The sequence below is a fragment of the Vulpes lagopus genome, chromosome 6, assembly GCF_018345385.1.
Source record: "Vulpes lagopus strain Blue_001 chromosome 6, ASM1834538v1, whole genome shotgun sequence".
Classification (NCBI taxonomy): Eukaryota; Metazoa; Chordata; class Mammalia; order Carnivora; family Canidae; genus Vulpes; species Vulpes lagopus.
In genome coordinates, this window is record NC_054829.1 from 37,199,878 (window position 1) to 37,213,945 (window position 14,068).

General features: G+C 40.9%; 1 protein-coding gene across 2 annotated transcripts in view; it reads right to left on the reverse strand.

Moving 5' to 3' along the window:
* The window catches only part of PRKCH (protein kinase C eta), a 260,369-nt gene that overhangs the window by 150,385 nt on the left and 95,916 nt on the right, over positions 1-14,068 (reverse strand). For both annotated transcript variants that reach the window (XM_041758255.1, XM_041758254.1), the window contains exon 2: positions 8,057-8,120. Coding sequence is in view for 1 of the 2 variants with exons in the window: in XM_041758254.1 (XP_041614188.1) it covers positions 8,057-8,120 (64 nt within the window). In the remaining variant the exon portion in view is untranslated. The remainder of the gene's footprint in view (positions 1-8,056; positions 8,121-14,068) is intronic.

A 14,068-nucleotide genomic window follows, 5' to 3' on the forward strand; every position in this document is an offset into this window, starting at 1 on the left:
CTTCTCTTCCAAGGAGAGCAGTTACCAATTCGTGTTCATGTATTTTTATCAGTTTCCTTTATCCTTTACCTCAATCTTTTTTTTTTGGGGGGGGGGGGGGTCACTCCACTCTTCCGAGTAAAAACTAGTCCAACATAGTGACAATGATACACATGGCCAGATTCGGCCATTCTGTCAGCACCCAGTGGCTGCATTAAAAGCTATGTTTGTTTCATCACCATAATAAATTTCAACTTGATTAGGTTTCACATCCAGTTGTTAGCTCCAGAAAGGTTTAGCCTTTAGAATGAAATCAAGACTGACATGAGATAGCCTTTTCAAAATAACAAATCACTTCATCTGTGTCTAACTTCAGCAGCACTGGTTAGGGGAATTCTGCATCTGCTCAAGAGTAACCCCTTTCTTAAGATGAACAATGGTGATGGGTTTCTGATCTAGTGGATAACGTTATGCCTTCTGCTGAGAGAGAGACTTCCACTAAGAGTTTTTCTTGTTCCTCCTTAATTCAGTGGAGACAGGCCTCACTGTAAGTTTTTGAGATTTATCTGTTCTTCTTACCCCAGCATTAATAAACCTGCACACAGAACATTGTATCAAACCCCAAAACTACTACAGTTGACACTAATTCAAACATTACTTTTCAAAGCCTTTTGTGTTCTGTTCTGTATTCAAACTTCATTGTAACACATTTTGATGTCAATTTGAAAAACATTGTACCATCTGATGAAGCAGTCTCTGGCATACAGTAAGCGCTCAAATATTACTGAGTGAGCCATGAATATATAAACAAAATAGGTGTCCATTAAGTAAACCTTCAACACAGCTTGAGTGAGTTTGACAGATTATAACCTGTGAACCAGAGTCTTTAGGTGCTGGTGTTCCACAGAAATCTGCTATTGGTCAGCCTTGGTTTGGGTCTCTAAATCTTCTCACTGGGCCTGTTTATCTATGGATCTCTTACTGACACCTAGAGCTACATCTTGGGACCAGATCTCTTGCCAGACTCCAGACTCTTATTTCCAATTCCTCCTAGACATCTCCACCTGGGTTTCCCCACAAGCATTTCAAACTCCGCCTATTCAAACCTGAATTCATCACTGTCCATCTGTATATTTCTACCCCGGTGAATGACTCCACAATATCATCCTTACTCATCTGTAACATGCAGTGAGTTGCCAATTCCAGTTGGTTATCCTATGTATACATGTCATATAGCTGTCCCCCTCTCTATCCACCCCCACAGATGCCAACTGAACCCAGGCTCTGCTAATCTCTCTCTTACATGACTTTAATAGTCTTAATCGCTTTCCACACCCTTGTTTCCTTTTATGCTCAAACATGCCCTTGCTCCCAGGCCCTTGAGCCCATTACTACCAAATCAGATCTTATTTCTCTCTGCTTAGAACCCTTCATTGGCAACCCCATCACCTCCACTAACTTAAAAGGAGTGTGACCACATAATTTATCTTCTAGCCTGGGACCCTTTCAGAGTGAAAGGTGGCACTGTTCATAGTTACACTGGTACAGCAGCCAAAACTAAGGCAAACTTTCACAGAAGACCCTCCCACATCTCCCCCATGTTCCCCAACCTCTGAAAACAACCCACTACTTTCAGTTTCTGGAAACTGTCACTGCTCTCTCATCTCAGTGCCTCTATACAAACTGTCTTGCCCTCTTAAACTATCCTCCCCTCCTGGTGCATTTCTACTCACCACTTGAACTTGCTCTAAATATCATCTCCCCTGTGAAGCTTTTTCTAAAACCTTCTGGCTGATCTGATTACATACTCCCAGGTGCCAACATCATGCCTTGGGCTCATTCCCATGGCAGGACATAGGCCCCTGCCCTGTACACATGGGGTGCATCTGCTCCCCCTCGATGAGCTCCCTCGAGAGAGTGTCTTAAGTCTTGTCCATTTTTATCTCCCTAGCATCTATGGTGAATAGCAAGTCTGTTCCTGGCAGATATGGGCCATGTCATTCCTCAGTCATGTCTTACATTTAATAAAAACTGTTTGCCTTAGCTGCTATTTCAGCATAACTAATGAAAGATAAGAAAATGAGAGAGGAAGAAATGAGAAGTAGTCAGTAGCTCCTAATACCAGCCCTGTATATCACAGATCACTGCCATATTTAAACAATTTCTTTTTTAAGGAGAACTTTGGAATTATAGAATCTGATCTAGTGGCAAAACTCCTATAGGAGCCTATGAAAGAAAATAGGCATGGAGATAAACCCACAGCATAGTTGTCATTGTTCACTAAATTCTTGAAGCTTCCAGTATAAAAAAATAAATCCAATGTCAAAATAAAACAAAACTGTTGAGTATTCACAGGGTCCCAGGCAAGGGTGGGGAGAATGACAGGAATCTTGCTACTGTGACAATAGAAACATGGAAATGGGAATCCCACTAGCATACGTTTTTTCACACAGCACTCTACAATTTCCAAAGCACTACACATTTTAACATCTGATCTTCAAAATCACAGCCTAAGATGCACTTTGAGAGTCAACCAACATTTCTCAAGCTTTGGCCAACCCATTGGGATTCTAAGCCAATGCTCCTATAGCAGCCTGGGAACACTGGGCAGGCCTGACTCCATAGTGCTTTCTTATGCAAAGCCCTTCAGCATCCAAGATAAGAACTAGAGCTCCAAATGTTCTATCAGCCAACCTGTCATTTTATGGCCGGGAATAATCTAAAGTGGCTGCAAGGAGTGAAGCCAAGCCAGGGACATTCTCACAATGCCAGGCCCCGGCTGCTGCCACAGCTGTAGCAGGTGCGTGGTCGGGGCTCCATTCCCTCATGTAACACACACACAGAGGCAGCTATCACGTCGTCTGCATTTGACAATGGAGCTGTGCTCTAAAGCAACAGCAATGTGCAAGCTCAAGCTGAGGCCCAGCCTCAGAGCCAAATGGACAAGACAATGCTCCTATAGAGAAGAGATCTGAGGTTCTAAAATATATCCCACACATAGATGCTACAGCTCCTGAAGTGTCAATGTTCAAAATCTATTTCTCGTGGAAAAAACATCAGTTTTAGCATCTTTTAAAATACACAGACACACCTAAGAGGGGTAGAGCACTAAGATATTGATCACTATCGCTTCAGTGTGAATTAGCCCATGAATTCACTATCTTCCCTATTAGCAACTGTTCCTAGAGAGAGGAGATCACCAGGCATCTTAAAGGAGTAAGAGACAGTTAAAAGCAGAGAGCAAGGATTAACATAAAGGGGAGGTGGGATTCCCAAAGATGAACTCAGCCAGCCTCACATTTACCCAGGATCACCTCTAAAAGATAAATGATTGCAATGACCTGGTAAGAACTCACCCCTACTAATATTTGGCATTCCTTCCTTATCACTAAAACTAATAAATGAATATAAGAATATCCACAAGTATTCTGGTACCAGCGTTCTAGTATTTCAATTAAGGAAGATAGAACCATAATATAATTTAGTCCTAGAGAGGAGAAGGAGGAGGGGGAAGATGAGGGGGAGAGGAAGGAGGGGGCAGGGGGAGGGGGAGGAGGAGGAGAAGGAGAAGAAGAAGAAAAAAAGAAGAAAAAGTCATATAATGACTACAGCACAAGAGGACCTGGTCTTCTGTCCATGGCCCTACTCCATTGGTCTCATGTAACATTAGTGCAGAAAGGTAGCTCAGAGCACTGAGAATCTCACCCACTCCTCACTCTGCCTCTTAGCTTATGGCTGGGTTTGTCTAGACCATGGTTTTGCCCATGTCCCATGTACTGTGAGAATGTTCTAACAACAGTGTTCTGTAATCCTACGTTATATTTTGACTGAGCGTCAGTAGACTCCTTTTTCTCACAAAGCCTCCATGTACAAGATACCGAGCAAAACAAAAAGGTCATTGAGCTGATTAAACTGTAATCTGGAGAGCTTGTTCATGTCCAAGTACCTTACATATCTGCTAATTTCAATACTGGAACAAAAAGGTAAGATGCAACAAGTGAGACAACAGATGGCAAAATTAAACATTAACATTAAAACAGACCTCCCACATGAATAACGGTCAGCTGAGAGGAGAGAAAAAACAAATTTCAAAAGTGTCACCAATTTGCAAAATGCCAACACCAAAAGGACAAACCATTAAACCACAGGTTTAAAAGTCTTCACAGGATTTTGTTAATGGTAGAATGGCTTTTTATAGACTAACCCTTCCACCACAATTAAAGCCTTTAGAAATATATTTCAAAACAATTAGTTGAAAACACTGGAGAACAACCAAAAAAGGACAGAAATTGGAGGGAATGTGATACTTGAAAGAAGGGAATTGTGCTGGTTAAGATCCATATTTATAGGCCATATCCCAATGTTATTCCCCAGGCTGCATGAGGTCGAGTGAAAAGAATTCAAACCGAAAACTACAGTTTTACTGGCTTGAAGAGTGAAATGACAACATCTCAGGACTAACAGATGACTGGCAATTGAGCAGAGAAATCCTGGAAAAGACAGGCCACAGAGAGGAGAATCCCCAAATTTATAAATTCCTTCAATCTGTTCAAGCGCAATAACTAGAGCAATAATTATAAGGCTGAGAGAAAGGAGTTGAGATGTCTACTGTTTCCCATTGTAGGAGAGACAATTTGAAGCCCAAGTCCCACAAAGTTAAAAGAACTTAAAACACCTTGGGCTTTCCACTGAAACCCCAGCTCGGTTATGCCTTACCAGTGAACACTATGTTTCAGGACTATGGAATTTGTCCAAGAACTAAGAGGTAAAAGTGAAAAGAGAAATCTCACTCTGAAAAGCCTTCACAATTTTAAGGTGATAGCCAGTAATTTAGCTGACTGCTGGAAAATAAAGAAGAACAAAGGAGAAAAACCATATGCTCATGTCAATGATAAAGAAAAAGCCCTTGCCAAAATTTAACAGTCATTCTTGATTAAAAAAGAAAAGAGAAAAACCAAACCTATCAGAAAACTAGGACTTGAAAGAACTTCCTTGACTGTGGTGAAAAGTATATACAAAGCGCATGCAGCTAACATCATACTTATTAGGGAAAGACTAAATTCCTTCCTCCTAAAGTTATGAGACAAAGTTGTCTGTCCTCAAGGCCTCCGGGCACGATAAGGCATGAAAAGGAAATAAAAGTCATAAATATTAGCAAAGAAAAAGAAAACTGCTTTATTCATAAATAACATGATTATTTACAGAGAAAATCCTAAAATATCTATGAAAGAAAGACCTACTAGAATAAATGAAAAAAATTTTTTTTTATTTAAAGATTTTATTTATTCATGAGAGGTGCAGAGAGAAAGAGAGAGAAGGAGAGAGGCAGAGACACAGGCAGAGGGAAGCAGGCTCATGCAGCGAGCCCGACGTGGGACTCAATCCCGGGTCTCCAGGATCACGGCCCAGGCTGAAGGCAGCGCTAAACCGCTGGGCCACTAGGGCTGCCCTAAATGAATTTTTTTAAAAAAGATTTCATCTACCTATTCACGAGAGACACAAAGAGAGCCAGAGACAGGTAGAGGGAGAAGCAGGCTCCTCCAGGGGAGCCCAATGCAGGACTTGATGCCGGGACCCTGGGACCACACCCCAAGCTGAAGGCACAGAGCCACCCAAGCATCCCAATAAATGAAATTCTAAGGCCATAGAATGCACACCCAAGAAACAAAAAATTCATTTCTATGTACCGTTACCAATTTCCAAAATAAAAATTTTAAAATGCCATTTATAACAGCGTCAAGAGTTTAAAATACTTAGGAATACATTTTTTAAAATGTGTGCAAGATCTCTATGTTAAAAATTACATCGAATTGCTAATATTGAAATGGATGAGACATTAGAGACCATCAGTAAATGGAGAAATATATCAAGTTTATGGATTTCACAATTGTTAAGATGTCAGCCCTCCTCAAATTGATGGATAGATTCAATACAACTTTAATTCAACTTTCAGTAGGCTTTCATGTGGAAATTGATAATCTGACTCTAAAACTGACATCAAAATTTAAAATACTGAGAATAGCTAAAATACCCTTCAAACAAACAAACTCATTTGGAGGATTCACACTATTTAGCCTTCAGACTTACTATAAAGTAACAGCAATGAAGATGATGTCATATTGGCATAAAGACAGACAAATAGATCAATAGAATAAAATAGTTCATAAATAGATCCACAGTAGGGCCAAATTATTGGTGACAGAGGTTCCAAGAAAAAAGAAAGCCTTCAACAAATGGTAGGGAGTAGAACAACAGGATTGTAGTATAAGGAAAAGAAATCTCAACCCCTTCACACACAAATATTAATTTAAGAAGGAACAAAGAAAGACCTAAATATAACATAACATGGACCTAAACATAAAAGCCTGTAATCTTCTGAAAGAAAATAGGACAATATCATTGTGACCCTATGACAGATTTCTTAAAGAGGATTACAAAATGTATAAACTAGGGAAAGAAGAGATTGATAAATTGAACTTCAGAGAAATTTAAAACTTCTGCTCAAAGAACCATTAAGAAAGTGAGAAGGCAAGCCACATACTGGGAAAACATATTCACAATATAAATTTCTCACGAAGGATGCTTATCTAGAAAACATAAACAATCATAAATCAGTAATAAAAAGACAAATCGAATTTCAGAAAACAAAAGACCTGAACTGGCACTGGGGGAAAAATGACCAATAAGCACATGAAAAAGTATCCAACACCAGGGAAATGCAAATTAAAATCACAAAATATCATTGTATACCCACTAGATGGTCTAAAGTTAAAGGGAATGACCATACCAAGTGTTGATGAGGATATGGAATTATTGGGATGCTCATCACTGGTGGGAGTATAAAAATACAATCACTTTAGAAAAACATGTGAGAGTTTCTTATAAAGTTGAACATATATATCCTTTATTACCCACCAATTACAGAGGCTACATACCTACCCAAGAGAAATGAAAGTGCACATCAAGAAAAATGTATGTACGAGAATGCATATAGCAGCATAATAACTCCAAATGTCCATGAAGAAGAGAATGGGTATGTAATGGAACACTTGGCAAGAAAAAGGAATAGGATGCTAATGCACACAATGACACGAGTGGTTGTCACAGAAATTATGCTGTGCACAAGAAATCAGACAAGAGAGAGAATGTACTACATAGTTCCATTTATATGAGCTTCAAGGATAGACAAAACTAATCTATGGTGAAAAAAAAAAACCATCCCATTTATTGCCTCTGGCAGCAGGAGACTGACTGGGAAAGGACACAGGGAACTTTCAGAGTGGTGGAAATCTTCTTTATCTTGGATCAGGGTGCTGGTGACGTGGTTGCATGCATTTGCCAAAACTCAAATTCGTCACTTCTAATCCGTTCATTTCACTGCATATATCTTACCTCAATTCTTTAAAAAAAAAAAAAAAATTAGAGAGTGGGCGGTGGGGGTGGTACCAGGAGAAGAGGAATAGAATCCCTTAAAGAACAGAATGAGATAAGAAAGAGAACATAATCCTTAAAATTTTAACACTTTCAGGGCAAACTGAAAAGTTGGCCCAAAACCAAAAATCTACAGTACAATTTGACAGACATGAATGAAAAGAGGCAAGAACCAATTCAGCTAAGATGATGATGAAGAAAATGTTAAACTCTGAGTGTGTTAAACAAATCCTGAGATTGCCAGATTTAGCCGATATATTTAATCTGGCAATCCAAACCAACAGATCATTAGAAACAAAATACCAGCCAACCCGACAGAAAACAATTTTTTTAAAAGATTTTATTTATTTATTCATGAGAGACACACAGAGAGAGAGAGGCAGAGACACAGGCAGAGGGAGCAGAAGCAGGCCCCATGCAGGGAGCCCGATGTGGGACTCGATCCTGGGACTAGATCCTGGGACTCTAGGATCACACCCTGGGCTAAAGGTGGCGCTAAACCTCTGAGCCACAGGGCTGCCCAGAAAACAAATTTTTAAAGCATCTTTTATAAAATGCTCTTTTTATAACTTCCATGTTAAAAATTCCTAATGAGTGGGGACTAAGATTATACTTATACCAGAAACCACCCAAAACTAATCCTTACCTTCAGTGAAGCTCCCTGTTAGGGTTATTACCACAAATACCTTCCCTTCTGGCTCCAGATCCACCTAGAAAGAGAAAAGAATTGTGTGTTATATTCTAATTTCAAAGTACTTTTTGTGGGCCTCAAATAATTCTTTTTTTTTAAGATTTTATTTATTTATTCATGATAGACCCACAGAGAGAGAGGCAGAGACACAGGCAGAGGGATAAGCAGGCTCCATGCAGGAGCCTAATGTGGGACTCGATCCCAGGACTCCAGCATCATGCCCTGGGATGAAGGCAGGCACTAAACCACTGAGCAACCCAGGGATCCCCCTCAAATGATTCTTTACAAGGAGGCCCACATGTGCAAATCACAGCCATCAACCAGACCTAAGTCTTTCATTCAATGGAGGAGGGGCAAGAAATAAGTGCAAGTACAGGAACTTTATTTTTTATTTATTTATTTATTTTTTAGTACAGGAACTTTAAAAGTGGAAAAACAAATCTAAGGGGAACAGTTCTTTCAATGTTTCCCTTGTCTTCAGTTTTATTCTCTTCCAATTTGGCTCTTTGTGATATTATGGAGAAGCACTTGTAAACTCGGTCATTGTTTCTGAGCTATCCCTATCTCATGTCAGAGCAAGATTTTATTAAACCAAATGGCAGGTAAGGGGTGCCTTGGTGGCTCAGACAGTTAAATGTCCGACTCTTGATTTCCACTCAGGTCATGGTCTCAGGGTCATGGGATCGAGCCTCACATTGGGCATAAATCTCAGTGGGGTGTCCGTGTGAGATTCTCTTTCTCTTTCTCTCTGCCCCTCCTACCTTTCACTCTCTCTCTTTCTCAAATATATCTTAAAAAAAAAAACAAAACACGTGGCAGATGTATGAACTAGAAAAATAATGGCACCATACAAAGCAATAAACAAATGAGGCATGGTTAACTGCAACTTTTTCTTGTAGGAAGCAAAAAGAGGGAAGAGTACCATCTCCATCTCTACGATTTTCACCTGAGTGTAGTCCATCTTCAGCAAGCACCAGGGAAGGCAATTCAGGAACTTTGCATTCATTAATCTTGCCTGTTCATGGAGTATCAACATCCCTTAAAGCTCTCATCTATGCAATGAGATAGCAAGATATCCACTCTGCAAACCAGGCAGTTTGCAGTCTCCAGGCTAGGTCTTGTCCTCATGCAGCATGCCTCTGGATTCAAGGCAGCACCCTCTAGACCTGCTCTGATCACACCAGCCCAGGTTGACGGGCTCTGCCCTCTTCAGGCTGAGTGCTAACCTTGAACTATCCAAGAATATCTCTAAGCCTTGGATTGTGAGGTTCTTTTGGACCCAAATACATGAATTTACAATTGTCAAAATCTTGTCTGACACAACTCATGACTCTATTCCTGCCTTTGACTTTTCATCAAAGAGAGAGAGGTCCACAGAAGCCGAGTACAGATACGGCTGATCATTTTTGGTAGAATATTACATTTAAATAAGCTGCAAATTACATGGCGCAGTGCCCAAACTAGATGAATACATGGCCTCCAGCCTGACTGCCACAGCTGGTTCTGGAGTCTGGGCAAGGTCCTTAACCACCCCAAGCTTCACCATTCTCATCCAAAAGTCTGTGACATCGCTATTCAGCATTTTTGGCATGGTTTCCATCAAATGAGCTCAAAGAACCTTGATAGTACTATATCCTGCTTTTACTGTACCCATAGGTGACAAAGACTGGGAAAAAAATGCATTGACCTTTCCCTAGCTTACCACCACATATTCTTTAAGGCCACACCCTGATTATATACTTTTTCAAAATAAAAAATGCCTGCTTTGTTCTAACTCAGAAAGCTTTACCTGTATAACAGCCTAGTCTTATAAACTCCCATTCCTCTGCACAAAATCTACTATCAAGGTGTTACCACACTGTAGATCACACCAACGTTCAAATTGGCTACTTATATCATGACTACTGCTAAGTGAACAATATCCCCAAAACTGTCTTAATACCACTTGTGAACCTTTATGGAACAGTTCTGAAAATAGAGCTCTCTGGAGAGATGACTAAACAGGATGTCAGTCTCTAATTGTCTCCACTCTCTGCCTTGACTTGTTTCAAGTCAAAAATATGTTATTTTTAAAAGCCACTCCTTCATCTTCAATATAAAGGCTTGGCAAAGAGCACACACATGCACACACATTCAACCTCACAACATAAACTGCTGCTGGCACAGGAGCTGCTGTCAGCCTCCAGACAGATTGCTGGGGCCACCTCTAAGATTCCCCGGCCCCCGGCCAGTGTGTAAACTCTCTCCAACACTGACCCAAGGGTCCACAAAGAAGGCCACTCCTCCACTCCCAGGGGTCTGGAGCTGCTCTGATGGCTAGAGAGTCCACCACACAGAATCAGGAGCTCTCACAAGTAGAATAGGTTTGCTTCTTCATTTTTGACCACTGCCACCATCACCATGGGAAAGCCAGACTCAAACACCAGATTCAAGCCCACTCCACCTCTAAACCCCTGACCTTAGAATAGGGGTTTACAAACTATGGATGTGACATGAAAACAATGGGGTGGTTTGCACACAACCAAGATTCTGGAACAGTAAAGATGCATGTGTCACATAGTAAGGAAAAGTGCTATGTCATGAAACTTCTGCTTATAATTTCACATGTATTTTAAGGGTATACAGGTTTTAGCATAAAAATGTATCCCTGTTACAGACAGTTTGGAAAATAAGGTCTTCCAGATCACCCCTTCCATTTACACAGTGCTGATGGGTTCTTGGTGTCTAGTCATAGTGACTGCTTGGACACCCCCAGTGACAGCCAACTTGCTACCTCCACATCTGGCCTCTTTCATCCTACAGATCCACAGAAGGATCTTTCTCACAAAGCAGAAGTGCAGCAACCAATAGTTTTTATGCACTGATCCTAGTCTTTCCCCTATAAGTCCAGTGGTTATTTTCTCTCCAGCTAGAACATCCATTCCAGCCTCCAGGAACTGCACTTCAGCTTTTATTCGAGAACTACCCCTCCCTAACAGGTAGTCCAAATTGTTTGGCTGGGATTATGCTCCTAGCTCCAGCCTGGACAAGTGACCTAGGCCTTGCCAATCAAGGCACTGAATTTCTCCAGCCAAGATGACTGGCCTGGAGCTGATATATGTCCTATATCCAGTCATCTGAGTAATCTTTACTCTCTACCCACAGTAACTGGGGCACGGTTTGGGCACAAAACTCAAGTAGGTCCCATTAGGAGTCCTGGATCTACTAGAAACAGAAAAGATCTCACTTCTGCTGAACTTTAATCTAGAAGGACATAAACTTGAGAGTGTCCAGCACCCTTTCTGCCACCACACTGGGCTGGAGAAGGAAGTCAGCTAAGAAGAAAAAGCTGACAGACAGAAAGAGACCAGATCTTTACATCACTTAAACCCATAGATCAAGCTTGACTTGATTCTTCTGGACTTTTTAGTCATTTGAGCCTATAAATTCCCAGTTTGAGTACGGTATTCTATCATCTGTACCCAAAGACTTATTCAAATTGGCAGCCAAAGAGAATATAAGTCAAATATTTAAAAAACAGTTATCACCTCTCCTCTATACCTTCTAACATCCATACTACCACCTACAATCTAACCCTCTGCCTCCCTCTGGCATTGACACCACTCCTGCAACCCTTGGCATGTGCCACTGTCAAATCCAAGGATATGTCTGTTTTCATCTCCATTGATCTCTGCAGCTCTGATCCCCTTGACAGCTTCCTTCTTCACAAATTTCCTTCTTCACAAACTTCTTTGCTTCCAGAGGAAGACCCTCTTCCCTGGTCTTCCTTTCACTTTTCTCTTTCTCTCTCAGACTCCTTTCCAGCATCTCTCTCTCTCTCTTCCCAACCCCCCTCCCCACCCGCCCCCGCCCATTGCCTTTAAATCGTGCTAAGTCCTCTTTTTCTTCCATTGGAAGATTCAACCTCATGATTTCAGCACCAACTTGAGATTCTTTGGGGGAGGAGTAGAAGAAACAAACATATTGGAATCTCCAAACGGGTATAGGCTAAGGACAGGGAGCAGTGTCAAATTCATTTCCTAAGTCTCTAGCATAGACTTCACTCTTAAACCTATATATATATATGGACCTTTTCTAAAAGTATCTACTCCCTTGTCCCACTGAGACAAGTTTCTTTAATTCAACACATCAACATGCCGAGGATCCAAATTCTTATTCTATGCCCCCTAATTGACACCCCCACAGTCTTGACATCACCACTGACCCAGCAGCACAGGCTCCTGGTGACATACATATAATTCTACCAAACCCACTTTCTGTGCCTCTCCTAAACCTGCCTCTTCCTCCCTATTCCTACCACCATGCCTCACCTGGCCATCTGCAATGGCCTTTTAGTTGTTTCTTGTCTCCAGACTCACCCTCCTCCAACCACTGCCAATGACCAGTTTCAAAAATGAAAATCTGACCATGTGACTTCCTAATTTAAAATCTTTCAATGTTTTCTCTCCCTTCCATGATAAGGTCCAAACTCTTTAGCCCAGCACATAGCCCTGCATGCTGCATCCCAATCATGCTAAATACATTTACAACCTGTACCCCAGGCTCTTCTAATTACTTGTAGACTAGGAAGGTATGTTTTCTCATTTAATCTGAGAGATCAACAAAATGTGTTAAAGTCAGACAGCATACTGGGGAATAAGTCAAAATTGTGAAAAATACACGTTATCTGCCTGACATTTACCGCCTAGTGACTGAGGGCATGCAATCTTTCTGGCCAGAAAACTCTTTCCTCTCTCTAACTGTCAAACCCCTATTTGTCAATCAAGACTCAACTCAAAACTCATTTTTATAAGATATTCCTAGGCCACTTGAAGCAGTTGGACAACTCTGTACCATTAAGAGACCATAGCTGGACCCCACGTCATGTTGCAATTGTTATGCCTTGTCCCTTAGATCTTACCTTGAACATAAGAGGACTGAAACATTCATGGAACTAGTCAGTAAATAAGTTAATAAATATGGATATCCCAAATTCCTTCATTAGCTTCATATAAGGCATGGTTTTCTCATCTGACATTCTGACCAGTTTCCTCTGGAGGTGCCCTATTTTCTCCATGTGCCCTTAAATAAAGAACATCAGCCTGCAGGTTTAACTTGACCCTCATAGGGAAGAGCAAGATTATGACCAATCTTGATCTTGATAGTGACACTGCCCATTACTAATGCAGCTATAGACTGCACGAGCACTATGAGAAGCCCTAGTGACCCAGGTTGAATTTGCTATCCACTAAAACCTCTGCATCTCTCCTATGTGCCATAAGGCTCTGCTTCCCACATCCCGTGTAGTGACTAGGCCCCAAATCCTAGGAGCTTCATATTTTTTCCCTAGAACTTCAGCTTGTTCTAGGACTCAAGGTTTGCTGGATCCCAAATCCAGCTGGTTCAAATCACTTTCCTTCTCAGCTTAATGGACTACAGGGCCTACGGTAGCTACATCATCACCTAAGAGAATGTCCAAGAGAACAGGGCTGAGGCCAGAGTGCTCAAGTGGCTTCACATAGAAATGGACACATTTAGCATTCTTTCTGTAAATAGACATTCAAGGAGGAATGACATAACAACCCCTTCTCTCCTAAAGACCACTTCTGTGGGTCAGGAGGGCAACTCTTGTGGCCTTGATCAAAAATCAGTAAGCAATGAACTTTTTAAAAATGACATAATAATGCACAGATAAACGAGAAAAACTCAAGAGTCAACAAATGGCGCTGTAACCACTGGATGTCCATATGCAAAATGGAGAACTTCCAACTCCTACATTGTGACTTACACAATAATAACTCAAAATGGATCACAGACTTAAACGAAAGACTTAAAAATTTTATATTTCAAGAAAAATACATAAGGTAAAATTGGGGGGACCCTGAGTTAGATAAATTTTTCTAGATATGACACCAAAAACACAATCCATAAAAGAGAAACAATGATAAATTGGACTTCGTCAAAATTAAAGTTTCTGCTCTTGAGATA